The following is a 16,945-nucleotide window of genomic DNA, read 5'->3' as shown; positions in this document are numbered from 1 at the left end:
ATTATTTAGTATGGGTGAAGAGTCAAAGCTGTATCATGAAGCACTTAAATATTGCTGAATTTGGAAAACAATGAAAAAGGTCGAAGATTATAGAAGGAGATAAGGATAGCTTGTTATGAAATGAAATGTCACTCTGGAAAACTGACTTCTGCCCAAATTTCTACTTAATTATGGACCAGTTATCTGACCCTAGAACAATGCATTCAGTGGTGATGTTTCTCATTTTTTGGGCTCCTAGTTTCAGAAACTTAGTTTTGTTTGTGTAAATGTTTAATACTTGTAAGTGCTGCTCAAATACATGGGGACCTCCGTCTGCATGCAGAGTGCTTACCAGATACCATGAATTCTTGAAAAAATTGGACACTGCAAGCACAGCAGTGTTTGGAACTTACATATAGCTATATATCTCTATGTATCTATGTATCTATATATCTATATCTATATGATATAGGGATAATCCTGCTTGCCCCGGGACCTTTATGGGCGACACACAAATAAAAACCAATTTGAATGATACGAATGGTATTATCAAATTGAGAAATGGTTATCAAAGAAGTCTGTACTCATTTTAAGATTAAAATATAAGATACACTTACTAGACATATTCTGTGTGTCTAGTATGAATATATTTTGTAACGTAAATGTGAAGTTGTGTTTATAAGCCAGCCAAACAGTCAGAACTATAATTATACTCACTGAATGCTGGAGAAGGTACAATAAAGGAATTGAAAACAGTATTAGAATTTATCTACACATAAAAGCTGTGCTGAGTATGTATAGGCAGTTAAACTTTTATTATTTCTGGACTGTTGCTGATTTAGATGTAATAATATGTGAAGACATTCAGTCAGTGAGTTTTAGCATGTTAATTTCACTGTTTGGGTTATTGGTCCATTTCTTCTGATTTCAGACTCTGGGAAATAATGTAGGCATCAGGCAAGTGAAGCTTGATACTTGAAGTGCTAAGGCTTGGACAGCAGGCCCAAGCCAGAGTTGACCTATAGATGAATCCTGTGTATTTTATAACTGATAACCATTGTGCTAGTAGGTATTGTACTAGGTTATAACAAACCACCTATACTGATGTAAAAAGTACTAAAGCACTGAAATACTGAAGCCTGAACAACAGGCCCCAAGCCGAAGATGCTAACTTAGTATGTAATCATTAACAAAGTATGTAAGCTCACTAGTGAAAGATGCAGCTTAGAATATAATCAGTAGTGAGGACGAAATGCTGAGAGAATGTATCCAACTTCCTGTTTGGCCTTGTTCAGGGCTGAGAACCCACATATTTGGCCTTGTTAGAAACTCCCTTGGTGTCCCCCCACCGAGCCCTGGCCAGGCTTTGGGTGGAATCCAACAGGAGAATGAAACCAGAAATTTTCCACTCAAAACAAAGGTGCCAGCTATTCTGGCTTGCCGATCTCTAGTATATAAGTCTGGACCCGCTCACAGCGACTTTGGAAGCCTCACCTATGGGTGGACACACCACACAGGATTTCCCACTTGCTGGGACAGGCTCTCCAAATCCTCACTGTAACCGGGGCTCCCCAGTGACTACAGATCTGGATGATGGTAACATATGCAAGTGGTGAGGTATCTTTCTTAATTGCTATTCTCTCTCTCATGTAGTAATGATTTGATGCATTACTCTGTATTTTCCTATTTGTTGCTTGAGGTGCATTATTCTGCCTTTTTTTACTGCATGTTTTCTGTATTACTCTGTTACATTACTTGGTTATCACTAGTAAAATACGCCTACTCTTTTCACTCTGGTGTCCGAGTTTAATTGGTATTCTTAGTCAGCAAAACAAAACTCAAATGCTATTATATGTTTTGGGCTCTTTATATATTTTTCCAAAAATCTGGAAGACAAGTATGACTTAAAATCACAGGGCAAACAATAATTATAGATTATCTAACATTAATTTTGAATTCTAAATGGATTTTAAGATGCTCTTTTTGCTAGAAAACAGACTTCTGAGGAACTAAAAAAATCTGTAATATTTTTCGTCCTAAAAATGTTTCACATACCCACAAATTTTTCATTTATCAAAATGGGTCATTTTCCTGTGAAAAATTTAGCAAAATTTTTGTATGTTAACAATACATATTACCACAGAAGAAAAGTGGGAAGTTGTAGGCATCAGTAGCTGGAAACCTGAAGGTGAAACACTTCTGAAATTTGGAAGAAGTAGAATAGATGCCTGTGCTCCGGTGCTTTTGATTTCAGATCGTTAAATCTTAATTTTGTCAGATCCTCCACTTATAGTAAAGTCTTCTTCTGATGTATCGAGGGGAGGGACCAGTTAGTGATTGATACTTGGCTGTAGAACTTACTGACAGGTTAATATGATCAAGCTTTAAGCCCTTTAAGACTAAGTTATGAAGTGTTCTTTGATACAGGATACAAAATATGGTTATTTAAAAAAGAAAAAAAAAATCTTTCAGAAGAAAAACTTCATGGGCAAAACCCCAAAACCTTTTAGTTGTGTTCACTAGCCTTCATAGAGAGGAAGAAACTACCTTACTACTTTTGAATTTTTATGGTCTTGTAATTGTAGATAATATTTCACAGTCATGTTGAGTAGGCACTGTGTTTGATCCAAACCCCCAGGTGAAATCAGTGAGAGGCTTTCTTTTATTATGCTTTTTTCTTTTTTATTGTGCTTAGTATTAGACTAAAGATAAAATGTAAGAAAAATTGTTTCTTAACCTACATGTAGATGCCAGCAAAACTTTGACACAAGCATTCTTGAAGGTCTGAGTTGGACTGGATTTGCTTAACTGAGAACTGATAATATCTTGAAACAGGTGAGAGACTACAATCATTATTACTTCTCAGTCAATCTCCAGGAAGTGAGAACATTAAAATGTTATTATGTATTAAATATATTTAAAAGCACTCTTAGCTTCATTGCATACATACTCATTATTTTAGCTGACATGTTAATTCACTTGAATGTAAGGGGTTTTTAAGGATTTTAAATACACTAATGTTGAGGTCGAGCACTAGAAATAGATTAGAGCAGTTTATAGTTTGATAATTCATCAAATTAATTTTTTTAAAATTGTAGAATGCTTTATTAGTCTTGTGCTTGCCTTTCAAACTCCTTTAAGCAGATACTGGTACAGTTGAAAATACAACTCTGGCTCAACTCTGTGCAGATTTATTTGTTGGTTTAATACTTGGTGGTGAATTGCAGTAGTGACCCTTATAACTAATTTGATTTGTTTTAAATGAAATACTTAGAAATAAATTATGTTGCATTGAACATTTATACTTTTGGTTAAAAAAAATATTTCACAAAGTATGAAACAAGTTCAAAGGAGAAGATAAATTTAGTGATGAGAATAGCTAGTAAAATATAATTACTTAAAAAAATACTTAACGAGAATACTTTTTAAAAAGTCTCAAAATCAACTTAAGATGTTTTGGGGAAGGGAGTGGATGTCAGTTCTTCATACTCTTAATTTGTAGTGTTGCTCCCATACATCAAATGGATGAGTTGTGTATTACTAACAACATGTTTTTATCATTTACTCTTGAATGACTGATGTCTTAGTGAGGTGGTTTTTGAACATTTTTTATTTTTTTTTTAAGCCTCATACAATATTTTTGAGTGCATGGTGGTCTTGAAGTGAAAAGCATGAAAACAGCTACACAAGGCACATTGGAGGACACTAAAGCAAGAGATTAAAATGTATAGATTACTTGCATGGCAATCGGCTCAATTTCATTCCTCTCACTTTTAAGAATCACACCCTCCAGTAGATATAGACTAAGGACTTGCTGACAACAAGGTGATGAAAAACATCTGGTAAAAAATCCTAAGGCAGTACTCAGTGGAGAGACTGTAATGCTTCAAAGAATTCTTAATTCTTTTTTTTCCTGTATCTGTAGTGGAAGATGTGTCCTCACGTCCTCAGAAATCATAGTTAAATAAACTTGGCTTTTGAAAAACCTGTAGAGTAGGGAAGAAATGGTAATTAAGTTTATGCAAAATGGCTGGATTTGCAAATTAAGGTCAAACTCTGTTGAAAAGATTGCTTTCTTGTTTGAGAAACTGGTGTAATATGCTGAATTATGCTGTGATAGTCTTTATAGTCTCAAAATCTGTTTCAGAAGGGTTGTATGCCAGTCTCTGATTACATTCTGAACTATAAATCCTCTAGACTATTGTATGAACTCATAGCAAAATATTTTGCTGATTTAAAATTAGGGTTTTATGCACTTTCTGAAGAAAGTAATGCTCTAAACAGGCGATCTGATAGAAGGCAGGCTGGTAGTCTGAATCAGTGAGGAAACTGAACTCTGGTATGAGGTTGCTGACTGCAAAACTCTTGCATGTATCTGATCACTTAAATCTGCCTGTCTGCAAAGTGAATGGAGTACAAAACTGCTCTTGATGTTCAACTGTAAAACTGGTTAATAAGACTGATTGTGTTGAATACCAAAAGGTTTCGGTTGTTTTCTGGTTTTTTATGTTTTTTTTAAAGTTTCTTTGCAAAAGGCTGGGCTGGATAATAAAATGGTAGGTGAAATTGTCAATAAAAAGTAACATGTGTGTGGAAAGATGATGACAACCTCCAGAAGTATGCATGCACATTTGTATGCACTATTACTCCTGAGGAAAAAGGTATGAGAATTATCTTGTGCAGTTCTCTGAAAATAGCTTTCCATTCAGCATTTTGAAAGAGGAAAGAAAGGTTTTGAATTGTAAGGGGGGGAAAAAAAAACCCACAACATCACATCTTTGTATATATCCCTCGTATACTTGCATCTTGAATGCTGCAGTTTCAGTTTCTCCCTCTCAAAAACATACTGTAGGATCAGAATAGTTACAGGATGGCAGTGAGAATAGTAAGGGTATTTCCCTGCAAACAGCTTCACTGCAAGGACAGAGTAAATGAATCAGATTGCCTTAGTTTGGAAAGCACGAGATTCATGTAAGATATGGAAGAAATCTATAAATCATGAATGATAAGGGAAATAAAATATTGAATGAATTTTTTTCAGTCTTTCTCATAGGAAAAAAATTAGGGGCCCCCCCAATGAACTCATGGCGCTTTAAAACAGCCTGCAAATAAAGGAAGAACACTTAAACCCTTATTAAACATGTCTTACATGCTCTGTGGCAGTAATTTCCACAGTTTAGCTATGGACACTTAAGTATATATGTGTTCCAGAAAGAGACCCATCAGTGGCTGTTAACAAATGATTCAGATTAGCCATCAGCTCAGGAAACCACTTAGTAACAGAAGTTGGGAGTTATCAATATATCCATACCTCAAGTCTTGGAAGCAAGGGCCAGGACAGCTGTGGATCTGACCAAAGATTAGGGTACAGAGGGAGATGGTGCGGAAAGATGCAGAATCAGTGTCCATTCAAAAAACACATCTTGCCGAAACTCTGAAAGGATGTTAAGCATGCGGAAAATACTAAATTGTGTGTGCCGGCAAGGATTAGAGTGAAGGAGAGTGAAATCTGGAGATGTATTTTTTTCTTTTGCAGTGTTGGAGATAGGGAAGGAGAAAGAAAGAAGAGACTCTGTAATGTTATGCAGGCAGTGGAGGGCAAGGAAAGGGGCTTAAGGTCTTCAAAGATAGAAGAACGATCATAAGAGTGTAAATTTTGCAAGTCCATGTTTACCTAAATCTGTAAATAGCTTGAAATCTAGTACTTCTTTTCAGTAGTGCTCTGAAAAAACAATTTTTGAAAGCTTTCATGATATTTGCTGACTCTATACTGGATTTTGTAGGGCTTTATTTGCAGTTGTTAAGGTTACTTTCAGTATACCTATTCATGGGTATTACGTGTTTAATCTGATTTCTTCTTATCTAATACTTGTGTCATTATTTTTCTTTTTTCAGTATATAAAAATTATCAACCATTTTTGAATTCTTGATGGACGTGCTTAACATTGTGTCTATTGTATATATTGAGGTTTTTTTAAGTGAAGATTTTAAAATACATTCAATCCTTTTCATCCACAAACAGAATCTAGAATGTCTGGAAACACTCAAGCCCACTTGCTTTAATACTTGAGCTCACTTGCTTAGACAAAGTTTTCAGATAACTAGTAGAATATATCTTATTAAAAATATATTTCCTTTTAAAAAAATAAAGCTTTCTTTTCAAGGTGAACTTTTTTTTTAGCATGGAGCTCAGTCAATGGAGCTGAAATGTAAATAAAGGTTTTGTGATATATACATGAATAAATAAGGAGGGCGTAACACAGGGTGCACAATTCGGCCTTAAATCTGTCAGTTACCAAAATAAAATACTTTTAACTTAGTGATTTTAATACTCCTTTATATACACTTTTATGTGTCTAGGGAAAAAAAAAACATTTGAAAAATCCCAGTCATTCCTCTTACTCTTGACATAACCTTAATCTTCCATGATTTTTCTCTTCTGAATACTTCTTAATATTTTAGCATTCTCCATAATTCAAGGAAAAAACATTCACCACTGCCTTTTGCAGTACAATGACATTATTGTTCAGTTTTCTTTATGTATGTCCTAACATCTTGTTTGCTTTTTAGTTTGTTACTTCCTTTACAGTCTTTATTGAATTGTGTATGTCATTCTCCTATATCTTGATTAAGATAATCAAGATCCCTGTAGTTTGTATTGTTAGTCCCAGGCTCCAGATATTTTAAGGAATCTAGACCATCTAATCCAAGTTAGTTTGCATGTATTAACATTAAATTCCACATCAGTATTCCTTAGGATAAAACTAGTAAAACTGTAAAGCCCTTTTTAGAGCTGAGTGCTTTCACTTAATATAGTTGGGGCTGTACATACAGAATTATAACATATTTTGGGAAATAGTGCTGGGTTTGTGTTACCAGCTGGGAGCATAGCTGAATTAAAACCTGTAAGACTAACTTTGCAAGTCCCTGAATGGATAATGAAGCTGCAGTGCATGCTTTCTGGCTACTATATCCAGCAGGCTGTGGTTGGAATTGGTTGTCTGGCCTCCTGGAATGTGTTGAAGGAACATAGCTGAGTATCTGAGCTGAAACAGTCCTTTATGTATGAAGCTGTTTCCTTTTTTGTATATTGCCTCTGTAGTGTTCCCTCAATTTTTTTCATTCTTATAACTAACTGCTTTTGTTACATCTTGTGTTTTTCTACTTTTCTGCCTATTACAAGTCCACCTAGGAGAAGGGATAACAAAGGGAGCTGTAGAGATATGATAGATCCCTGCCTAAGCTTTAATGTGACCTGGCAGTCTGTTTCTGTCAGTCTTGTCCCAGCTGTCTTCAGAAAGAACCTGGAAAGTATTAAAGACCCTTGAGGACTATTTCTTTATTTAGGAGATGTATACTGTATAAAACTTAACAAAATCCTGTAGTCGCAGGCCTGTTTTTCATACCTTCTCACAATAAACTTAGTTTACTCTCTTTAAAACTCAACAACAATCTGTGAACTTTTCCAGAGAAGAATGTTAGGGCTAGAGGAGTCTTGCCTTTGTGATTCATTCTCACTTGCTCACAGGCTAGATTATGGACCTCCTTTCAGTTTGTTTCCTCTGAAGAACTAATTTGTTTTCCTTCAGAAACATAATCCATACGGTGTAGAAATGTGTTCTTTTATGTTCTGTTACTCTGAAGCAATAGCTGATGAAAATAGATGTTTACACGATGTGTTGAAGTTAATGGCTTCTGCTGTTTGTTCCTCTTGTGTGCTTTCCAACAACCACTTTTGTGAAAACTGTCATAATTTTCTTAGTTTCAAAGCATTATCTGAGGCAAAGCTTGCAAAACATGAAAGTCTTCAAAAGTGAGCTTCATCATCGGGGGGGGGGGGGAATTAAAATCTTAGCCAATTTTACCATGATTCTTGGATTCTTCTCAAAGAGAATATAGAGGTTTATTAGGAAGAATAGCTGGAATTATTTTTTTTTTTTTTTAAAGTGATTACTAGAAGAGAAACTGTAGATTTGGCTATGTGATTTGGTTGTGAGATGAGAGGTTTTTCTGTTAGACCTTACTTTCTCAAGAACTTTGAGTCCAAATGAGGAACTTCCAGACCAAAAAGTGAGTTTGAGAAAATGTTAGGGAACTGAAAAGCCTTTTAGGTTAGAAAAAACTAACCTAAAACTTTGACTAAAGTTTTACTGAATCAAAAATAGGTACATATGCTTAAAAGAAGAGTCAGTTAGATGACAGCACTTAGTTTTTCGTTCCTCACTCTGTCCATTTCAATTCTTTGGTGCCTTCTCTTAGTCGTATCTAGCATGGACAATAGTAATATAAAAAATGTGTTTCTATTTAGTCTCTATAATGACCTGTGCTCTTTTATGGACTATAAAAAGAAAAGATGTTGACATCATAAAGGTGTGCAGTGAGCAAAATGAAGCATAAGCATGTTATGTACGCATTGCAAACAGTAATGGAATGCAGAAAGCATGTAAGACCTTCCTTTAATACCATAATGAGAGTTATTGTCTTACATCAAGGTGATTAATTATTGAAGAGGATATAGAAAGCAACCTTCAAAACTCATGAGCCTGTTCATGTTACTGTTTAATGGTCCACATGTGTTTCCCTTTTTCTTTCTAATTTTTTAGTAGGATAAACAAAGGATGGTCACTTCCACCATGAAGGTGTTGTAGGTGGGGAGGAAAGCTGCTGTATGTTCTTCATAAGCTGCAGCCTCCAGAGGCAGATTCCCTGTCTTTCTTCCACAACTTTTCTCCCTATTACAGCTATTATGAATGACAGTAATTATCTTTGGAAAAGTTGCTAGCAGTATTTTCTTTTACACTGGTATTTTATTTTAAAAAACTCTTTGTTACATTTCTTGATGGAGAAATTGAATCAGGTAGAATGCACTGGCTGGATGGGAAGAGATTGCTTTTCTCACGGGGAGCACTGGAGCATGTTCAGGTCAATGGAGAGGCTCTCAGAGGCCACAGGGATGTGTATGTCAGGTGAGACCAGAAAACTAAGCTTCAGCAGGAGCACTGTAAGCCTGCTAGGAGAAGCAGGAAGCAGCAGACAGCTAGACCCCAGAGACAGCAACTTCCAAGAACCAAAGGGGAGTCTTAAAGTGTGCTGCCACCCAGAAAGTCATTGATCTAATAGAAACAAAGCTGGGAAGCAAGGACCTGTCTTCAAGGACACAGTGCAGACTGTATTCATTGAATACCTTTCTGAAGTCTCCTTCTGACAAGTCTGCTTTTCCCAAAATTACATCCGCTCATGAAGTATTAAAGTGACTAGAATGCTTTCCTTCCCCTTTGCATGAGAATATCTCTGGCTGCTCTAGGTAAAAGAGTACCTGTGTTTGTAATATGCACTGCTAAGCTCCTGGCTTGCTGATAGACAGTTAACTTGTCTGAATTTTTCTTGGCTCATTTGACTCCTACTGCCCCATGAATGGTCTGAGATGCCTTCTGCTGGCAGCAGGTTGCCGTGTGTGTTATCCTGAACTTAACTAGACTCTCCAAAGAGTAACGAAGATCTCTGGCTGAGGACTGTTACTCCAGGAGCATGGATCTTCTGAGCATTTGCAGCTCTTGTGTATTCTTGAAATTTCTCATTCTGAATTTGTCACCTTGAACCTCAGTTGCTTCTGGCTGACATAGCTTGGAACAAACAGTGTACTCTGATCCAGCAGTTTTGGATGTGAATAGAGCAAGCTTTTCAGTTTAAGGTTCATCCTCAGCTCCTAGCTAGCCCCCTGTCTTACAGAGGCAGCTGGAGTTTTTCACCTGTCAAAAACTGTTCTCCACGGGCACCTAGATTCCATCTTCGCCTGTTGAATAGACATTCCCTTTGAAACAATGAGAATGTCCTCCCTTAGTTGGCACCTAAGCCCCACCCAGCTGCTTGCTCACTCCCCCCTGGTGGGATGGGAGAGAAAATTAGAAGGGTAAAAGGGAGAAAACTCATGAGTTGAGATAAAAGACAGTTTAATCAGTAAAGCAAAGGCCACACGAGCAAGCAAAACAAAACAAGGAATTCATTCACCACATCCCATTGGCAGGCAGGTGTTCAGGCATCTCCAGGAAAGCAGGGCTCCATCACACCTAATGGTTACTTGGGAAGACAAAATTCCATCACTCCGAACATCCCCCTTCCTTTTTCTTCCTCAGCTTTATCTGCTGAGCATGATGCCGTATGGTATGGAATATCCCTTGGTCAGTTGGGGTCAGCTGTGATGGCTGTGTCTCCTCTCAACTTCTGGTGCATCCCCAGCCTACTCACTGAGAGGCAGAAAAGGCTTTGCCTCTGTGTAAACACTGTTTTCAGCACAAATCAAAAAACATAGCAACATACTAGCTACTATGAAGAAAACTAATCCTATCCCAGCCAAAATTGCCTGATTCCTCCTCCATCATTTCATAGCTTCAGAGCCAGAAATGTAACGTTGTGTGTCCCTTATCCAGGTTGCAGAATGCAAAGTCCAAACATGAACATTAGCTGTACCTTGGTGTTTTGATTGTACTACAAGACACTTCAAGAAGAATCTTCATCTATTCATGTTCATGCTCAATAATTCTAAGAGTTCGACTGTCTTGTCAGATAACAAGCTGTGTAGGTTTAGGCTATAAGACTGCTGAGCATCAGCAGATCAGCTCAAGCAGCATTAGGGAAATGCTTCTGTCCTGTGTATCTTTCAGGGACTCCTTTCAGACTTTCATTAAGCATGCCACTGTTGCTGCAGGCTTAAGGCATGATGTTGGTCTATTCTTGTTTATGCAACTACTTGGGCACCTCCTTCCAGACCATAGTAATTTGTGGAGTATATTGGTTGGTGTCTTTTAAATATGAATGTGTATATGAACGGATGCATAAAGGGAAGATACCTGTTGGTAACAGTACCAAGTTGAACTGGTCCATCCTTACAAACATTTACAACCCCGTCTTCTTCCTTGTTCCCCCAGTTTCTAGAGCTTTGTAGGATTGTGACCATCTGCCTGTGGCTGCATGTAAATATGCATACTTGTATGGGTATTACAAAAGCAAAGGCTTCTTAGGTTATCTGTGCCTTGCTGTGGCTTCTTACTCTTAGAAATAATGCCTAACAAGAACATTACTCACATTACTCATTGATCCTATATCAATTCCAGTATCAAATTACCTCATCTTTACCAAGGAATAGAAAAGGAAGACTTAACTGTATTGGTTTTTATCCCATTTCTCAAAGGAATTTGTTGTTTCAGAGTTCTGCGTAAATGGAAAGCATTAACTTCAGTCATCACTCACTGGTATATACATACAGTTTGACATTTATTCGGAAACTCTTGTCTGTCCACTCATAAGCATTCCCTGTGGGTACCATGATAATATGTGCTACATCAAATTACATGTTACAACCTATCTATTAAATGTTTATTTACTTATCATTAGTCCACATTTTTATTTTGCCTGTTACCTTTCAAACGGTTTTGGAAATATATAAGTAGCAGATTGTAATACATTATTAAACTACTTTAAACATTTTTAAGAAATGAACAATTACTTAGAAGGCATTTACATATTTTTACTTATAAAAGTCATCCCTGTAAGAGATGGGATAAGGGGATATGCAGAGGTAGATCCTGAACAGTCGCTTAAAAACCCGTCATTTGCTGTTCAACTATAGAGTGGAATGGCTCTTTGAGACCAGACTGAAGCTTTGTGAAATCAAAATCAGTATTTGAGACGTTAGAACTTCAAGTTAAAATATCTGGGGACATATAAGATTATGAGCACTTTTCGGTTTGCGCTTTTTTGTCTATACTAGTGAGGTGTCTTCTTAACTGATATAAATGAAAAATATTCAAAGTTAAGGCTTTGGTGTTGCAGGAGAAGGCTTAAATATTTAATTACTTAGAAATATAGCCTGTTGTCTGTAGTGGGACTCCTTGATAACTTTTTAAAAGTGTGTAAAAATTTCCAGTTTGGGGAGAAGGCTACATTTTTATTAATTTTTAAAAGAAACTCCAAATCTTTTACTGGTTTCAGATAGTTGTCACTTCAGGATGAAATTGGCTTGATCTTGGCACTGGAAAGATATTTGAACTCTGAGGCACTAGGAAAATATGTTTTAAAAAGTCACCTATAATAAAGGAAAACTTCTAAAATGTTGATGATTACTTACCACTACCCCAACACATCCCCTGTTTCTGGCTTTGTTCTGTCTGAAGAGCATTCATTCACTTCAGAATGAAATATTCCAGGCTGGAAGAAAGCCTGGGTGAAGCATGCTTGTTATCTGAAGGTATTAAGATGTTTAACAAAAAGATACTGACAAATCAGACTTACATTTGAGGTTTTTTTGCTTCCAGTACGAATAGTAATGAAACCGTGGATGAACTTTTTCAACAGAAGGTAGCACTTCTAAGAGGGTTTTTTTGTTGAATAGAAGCTGTTTTGATTTGCTGGTAGTTTTCTCTCTTTTTTTGTTTTTCTTTCTTTCTTAGCCACCCTGAAACTGGTTCCTGTAACAATAACAACAATAACAAAAATTGTGTTGTTAATTATGGACTGATTTATTTTTCAGATCTCGATAGAGAATGACTACCTAGGCCCCAGAAGAATTGAGAGTCTGCAAAAAGAAGATGCTGATTGGCAGAGAAAAGCCCACATGGCCGTGCTTTCTATTCAAGATCTTACAGTTAAATACTTTGAAATAACAGCTAAAACACAAAAAGGTAGTTATTTTCTACTATCCTACCCGTCAGATAAAAGATCTTTAAAAATTTGTTTAATGTTTACCATGTTCTGTATTGTACTGTGATTTATTTTTTTCATCAATCTTCCCATGAGGAAGATGCAGCTGTCATTCCCAGTTGTTTCTTCTTCTATGTCTATTCAAATCTTTCACCAATAAGCCTTTTCCAGAACATCATCAGTAGTGAGCAAAATAGAGATTTTCAATAAAAGTTTCACAACCACTTTCTCAGTGTGATTGTATTAGCTGCACTGTACACTTGCGAAGGATTTGGGAGCATAGAGTCCCTGATGGATTCTGTCTTCTGTACTGGATATGGCAGACAACCATAGTAAGTGTTTATTACCTTTCAATTAATTTCCTTTTCGTGTCACCCCTGCCTTTCAGTAATTCTTTCCATAGCTCTAAATATTAAGCAACAGCTCAGTTTAACTGCTTGGTGAAAGCTGCTCTGTTCAGAAATCCTCATGGTATTTCTATGCTTGAAGAATGCAGCAGTTTTACTGAAGAGTTGGTGCAGTAAAACTGGGTCATATGACTTGCCGTGTACATCTGCGCTCTCATCCTTGTACCATTTTAACTTACATAATGAGTTTATTAGGGCAAACACACCTGAGGATGGGGTTTCATGTCACCTCTTAGTTTGACTGTGGGCTACCACTGACAGAGTTTATGTCCCTGCCTGACTGTGGGTTCCTGTTTCTTTCTTTGCCTCGGTGACAGTGGTCGTACACCAGATAAATGAGCTGTACCCTGGGCAGAAAATATTTTTTAAGGGATAGGTTTTCTGTCATCCGTCTACATGACCACTAGATCTGCCTCAAGCAAAGCAGTCACTACAAAATGATTCCTTTCGGTGACAACCCAAGTTGATGATAACATGAAACTCCACCTCATTTTGAAAAAGTGACTAAACCAGTTCAAGCATGTTGGAATGAATTTAATTAGAGAAAATTCTAAATGTATTTAATCACTTTGGTTCCTTTTCTAGTGTGACAAAGGCAGCAAATAAAATACCCCATTAGTTGAAAAAGAACATATGTTTACAGTTACTTACTTTTTGTTTCGTTCACATGCTTTTTTTACTTACAGCAGTCAGGATTGTGGGGAAAAACACTGGGAAATGAAATGCCTGGAGACTGTTTACAACCATAGACCTTTGGTATACAGGTTGCTTGCCTGTTTTGTAATGTTTTGGGGTTTTTTGGCCTCCTGCTGATCACAGGGTGGTCTTACATACCAAAATACTAAAAGATGGCAGAGGAAAACCACATGAGAACATAAAGGTATTTTTTATTACCTATCAGCAGCATGTAATATCTTCTAGCATCTGGGGTCTGAATGCTACCCCCTTTGATTGTGTGACTTTGTGGCTTTTGCTTTGCAAAGCTAAGTGTACAGTATCATGTGATTGTTCTATATATTAAAAATGTTGAAAATCTCATGTGTGTCAGCCTAGATGTTGTCTGGGGTTCAAGAATAGAAAATCTGAATCAAGCAAGGGACTCCTGCTACTCTGAAGTCTTCCTGAAAAGATTCTTATTTGTGTCTGCATATTAAGATCAGATTATAACTTGTTTAGTTAATTTGAAGTAATTTTGTGAAGCAACCTGCATTTTGTGTTAAAAGATAGATGTTATTTAAATTTAATTTAGTATTCTTACAAAATTACACTTAAGGTCAAGCTGAAATTTTTGTTTTAAATTGTAATTTTTTTTTCACTTCACAGATTTGTTTAAATTTATGACTGCACTATAGAAGTTATTAAGGGAAACTGGAGACTTTAGTAGCTGATAATTGGTGCTTTCAGAAGGGAGGAAAATTTGGGATGCAGTTTAAGACCACGTGGTAGCATTAATGAAATATTTTTAAGTCAGGAATTCTGAACCAGTGGTTCAAGTGTTCAGGTACTGTATATTCAGAATGGTCCCTCTGTGGATACAAAAATTGGAATTATAGTGATAAAATGATCAACAAATAGCTAAATTGCATATTTACGTGAATCGTAAGAGTACTTACGTCCTGGATTTGAATGTAAGTACTCTGTAGAATGACTACTCCCTGCTAGGAGAACTCTGTATGCTTTTGGATACAAATGTGTGCATTGTCTCTTCAGTAGAATCACTAGTGATCTGAAGAGTAGACTAAGTTGTCTGCCTTTTCTTGCTTTCTGTAGCTGTGTACGATCGAATGCGAGCAGACCAGAAAAAGTTTGGTAAGGCAGCATGGGCAGCAGCAGTGGAACGTATGGAAAAGCTTCAGTATGCGGTTTCTAAGGAGACTTTGCAGTTGATGCGTGCTAAAGAAATCTGTTTGGAACAGAAGAAACATGCACTGAAAGAGGAGGTAATTTTTCATACCAATAAATAGAAAAATAAAATATGAAGAAAAAAACTATACCTTGAAGAGTGTTGATGTACTTAAAACAAAACAAACCCAGACTTGAAAGTCATTATTTTTCAGCTTTTACTAATAAAAGTCAGTATTTAAACTTTTACTACACTCTACCATGTTAGACAAACGAGGTTTGCAATGTAGGTGTGGTGGGTTTTACGCCACTTTACATATGTTTTCTGCTCACCTTTTTCTGGTTAGTCAGGAAGAGAGTTTTTACTGTTAACTATTTAGAGCTATCCACTGAGATGAATAAAATGAAGAGAAGGGATAGAACAGAAATCTGCTGCTATGTAATCTCCACACTTTAGCTGTCAGAGGCATGACCACCTTTTTTGAATAGTTCTGACATTCCAGATGGAAGGTGTCTGAATATTAGTAAATAGACAGATGACTAGCCTGTTGTACTGCATTCTCTTTGTCCTGATTATCCTAATTATTAAGGCAGTCTTCCAGAAGGGGTTTGTGCCAGCTACAGCTTTCATGAGGAAAGAGTGCATGCATTAAACTGTGTTTAAATGTCTTAGCAGAAAAAAACCCACATTCATTGGGTTTTATGAGATGTCCTCAAAAGCAAAAATGCTACAAATTCTCTTCTAAAATTTGCTATCATATGGATATTTGGTGCTAAGTACTTTCTGTCATCCTAATATAAATTTACATTCTATTCAATCAGTTGCCTTTTTTTAGAGCACTTTTCAAATGTTTCAGCAAAATCTAACTAAACCGGTGGCTCTGTTATGAAAAGGTTATCCAGAGAACTCATGACTTTAGCACTGTATAGATTGGTAGCTTTGTAAGCCTGATCGACTGCCTGTTTTAGGAGCTTCTGTAGAAGACAGCCTGATCTGCAAGGAAGAGGGAGTACATGCAAGACCCAGAGCATGAAAATAAAAAGTTTGCTCTATTTCAACACTCTTTAGATTTAGAAAGCCAAGAGTTGCCTGGAAACATGAGTTTATCAGGCTGTTGCCATCCTTAGCTAAGAGTTTATGAGAGAATCCAGCAGTACTAATTGGAAGTATTATATTGATTATGTTTACATATTTAGAGCAGCCATGCATCATCTTTTCCATATCATATCTTGTTTTTCTCCCAGTGGAGGCCACCTCTGGGTTTCTGTTGAATGAGATCTCAGTCTGGCAAATGAGCGGTTGTTTGTTTTGATGTGCAAAAGCGTTAGGGGCTGCATGGCATTGCAGTATATAGGTGGGTGAAAGTCTCTGAACTGAGAGTTTGGGGCTTTGGGGGATGGAGAAATGAGGAACATCTGATGGCCATGCAAGGGCATGGTGCTTTGGGATGGTGTATTATAAGGTATAGAGAGCTCTGGGGCAAAACATGGTGGTGGGGAGATATGAGGATCAGCTTCTGTTCTGAAACATCTTTTATTTTGCTTTGAGAATGTAAAAACCGTAAGTTCACAAAGTTGGGTGTGACAAATGTGACTGGGAATACCATATTGCAGAAGAAGGGTTGTGATCTTACCATCAAGAAAATATTTGCAGAATTGAAATACCTTCTGTGTCAAACCATTTAGCTACATTAGGGACAGCAGATAAAACCAGGATATTCTTTTAAAAGGACTAAAATAACAAACTAATTTGTCAGGTTTGAGTTGAGGATTAAAAAAGAAAGAATGATAGTTCAGAGCAAAGACCAGATGTAACTGTTTATGAGGACACTGTTGGTGTTCAGCAGGTTGTCTATGAATTTTTGAACATTAAGCCTTAGAAAAGAAAAAAAATTATAAAACCAGTGGCACACACTTTTGAAGGGGAAAAGATGTTTCTTTCAGTGTCTGAATTTTTTCTGATTGCCCAGGATACTAATTGTGAGTGATCATCTTAACCTCATTTTTTGTAATATTGTATC

At 36.7% G+C, this 16,945-nt stretch overlaps 1 protein-coding gene across 3 annotated transcripts in view; it reads left to right on the top strand.

Moving 5' to 3' along the window:
* The window catches only part of JMY (junction mediating and regulatory protein, p53 cofactor), a 70,217-nt gene that overhangs the window by 23,126 nt on the left and 30,146 nt on the right, over positions 1 to 16,945 (top strand). For all 3 annotated transcript variants that reach the window (XR_012621751.1, XM_074813393.1, XM_074813394.1), the window contains exons 3-4: positions 12,506 to 12,656; positions 14,853 to 15,022. Coding sequence is in view for 2 of the 3 variants with exons in the window: in XM_074813393.1 (XP_074669494.1) it covers positions 12,506 to 12,656; positions 14,853 to 15,022 (321 nt within the window). In the remaining variant the exon portion in view is untranslated. The remainder of the gene's footprint in view (positions 1 to 12,505; positions 12,657 to 14,852; positions 15,023 to 16,945) is intronic.

Source organism: Strix aluco, chromosome Z (genome assembly GCF_031877795.1).
Source record: "Strix aluco isolate bStrAlu1 chromosome Z, bStrAlu1.hap1, whole genome shotgun sequence".
Lineage (NCBI taxonomy): Eukaryota > Metazoa > Chordata > Aves > Strigiformes > Strigidae > Strix > Strix aluco.
The sequence above is the reverse complement of the archived record's forward strand: the minus strand, read 5'-3'. Positions and strand labels throughout refer to the sequence as shown.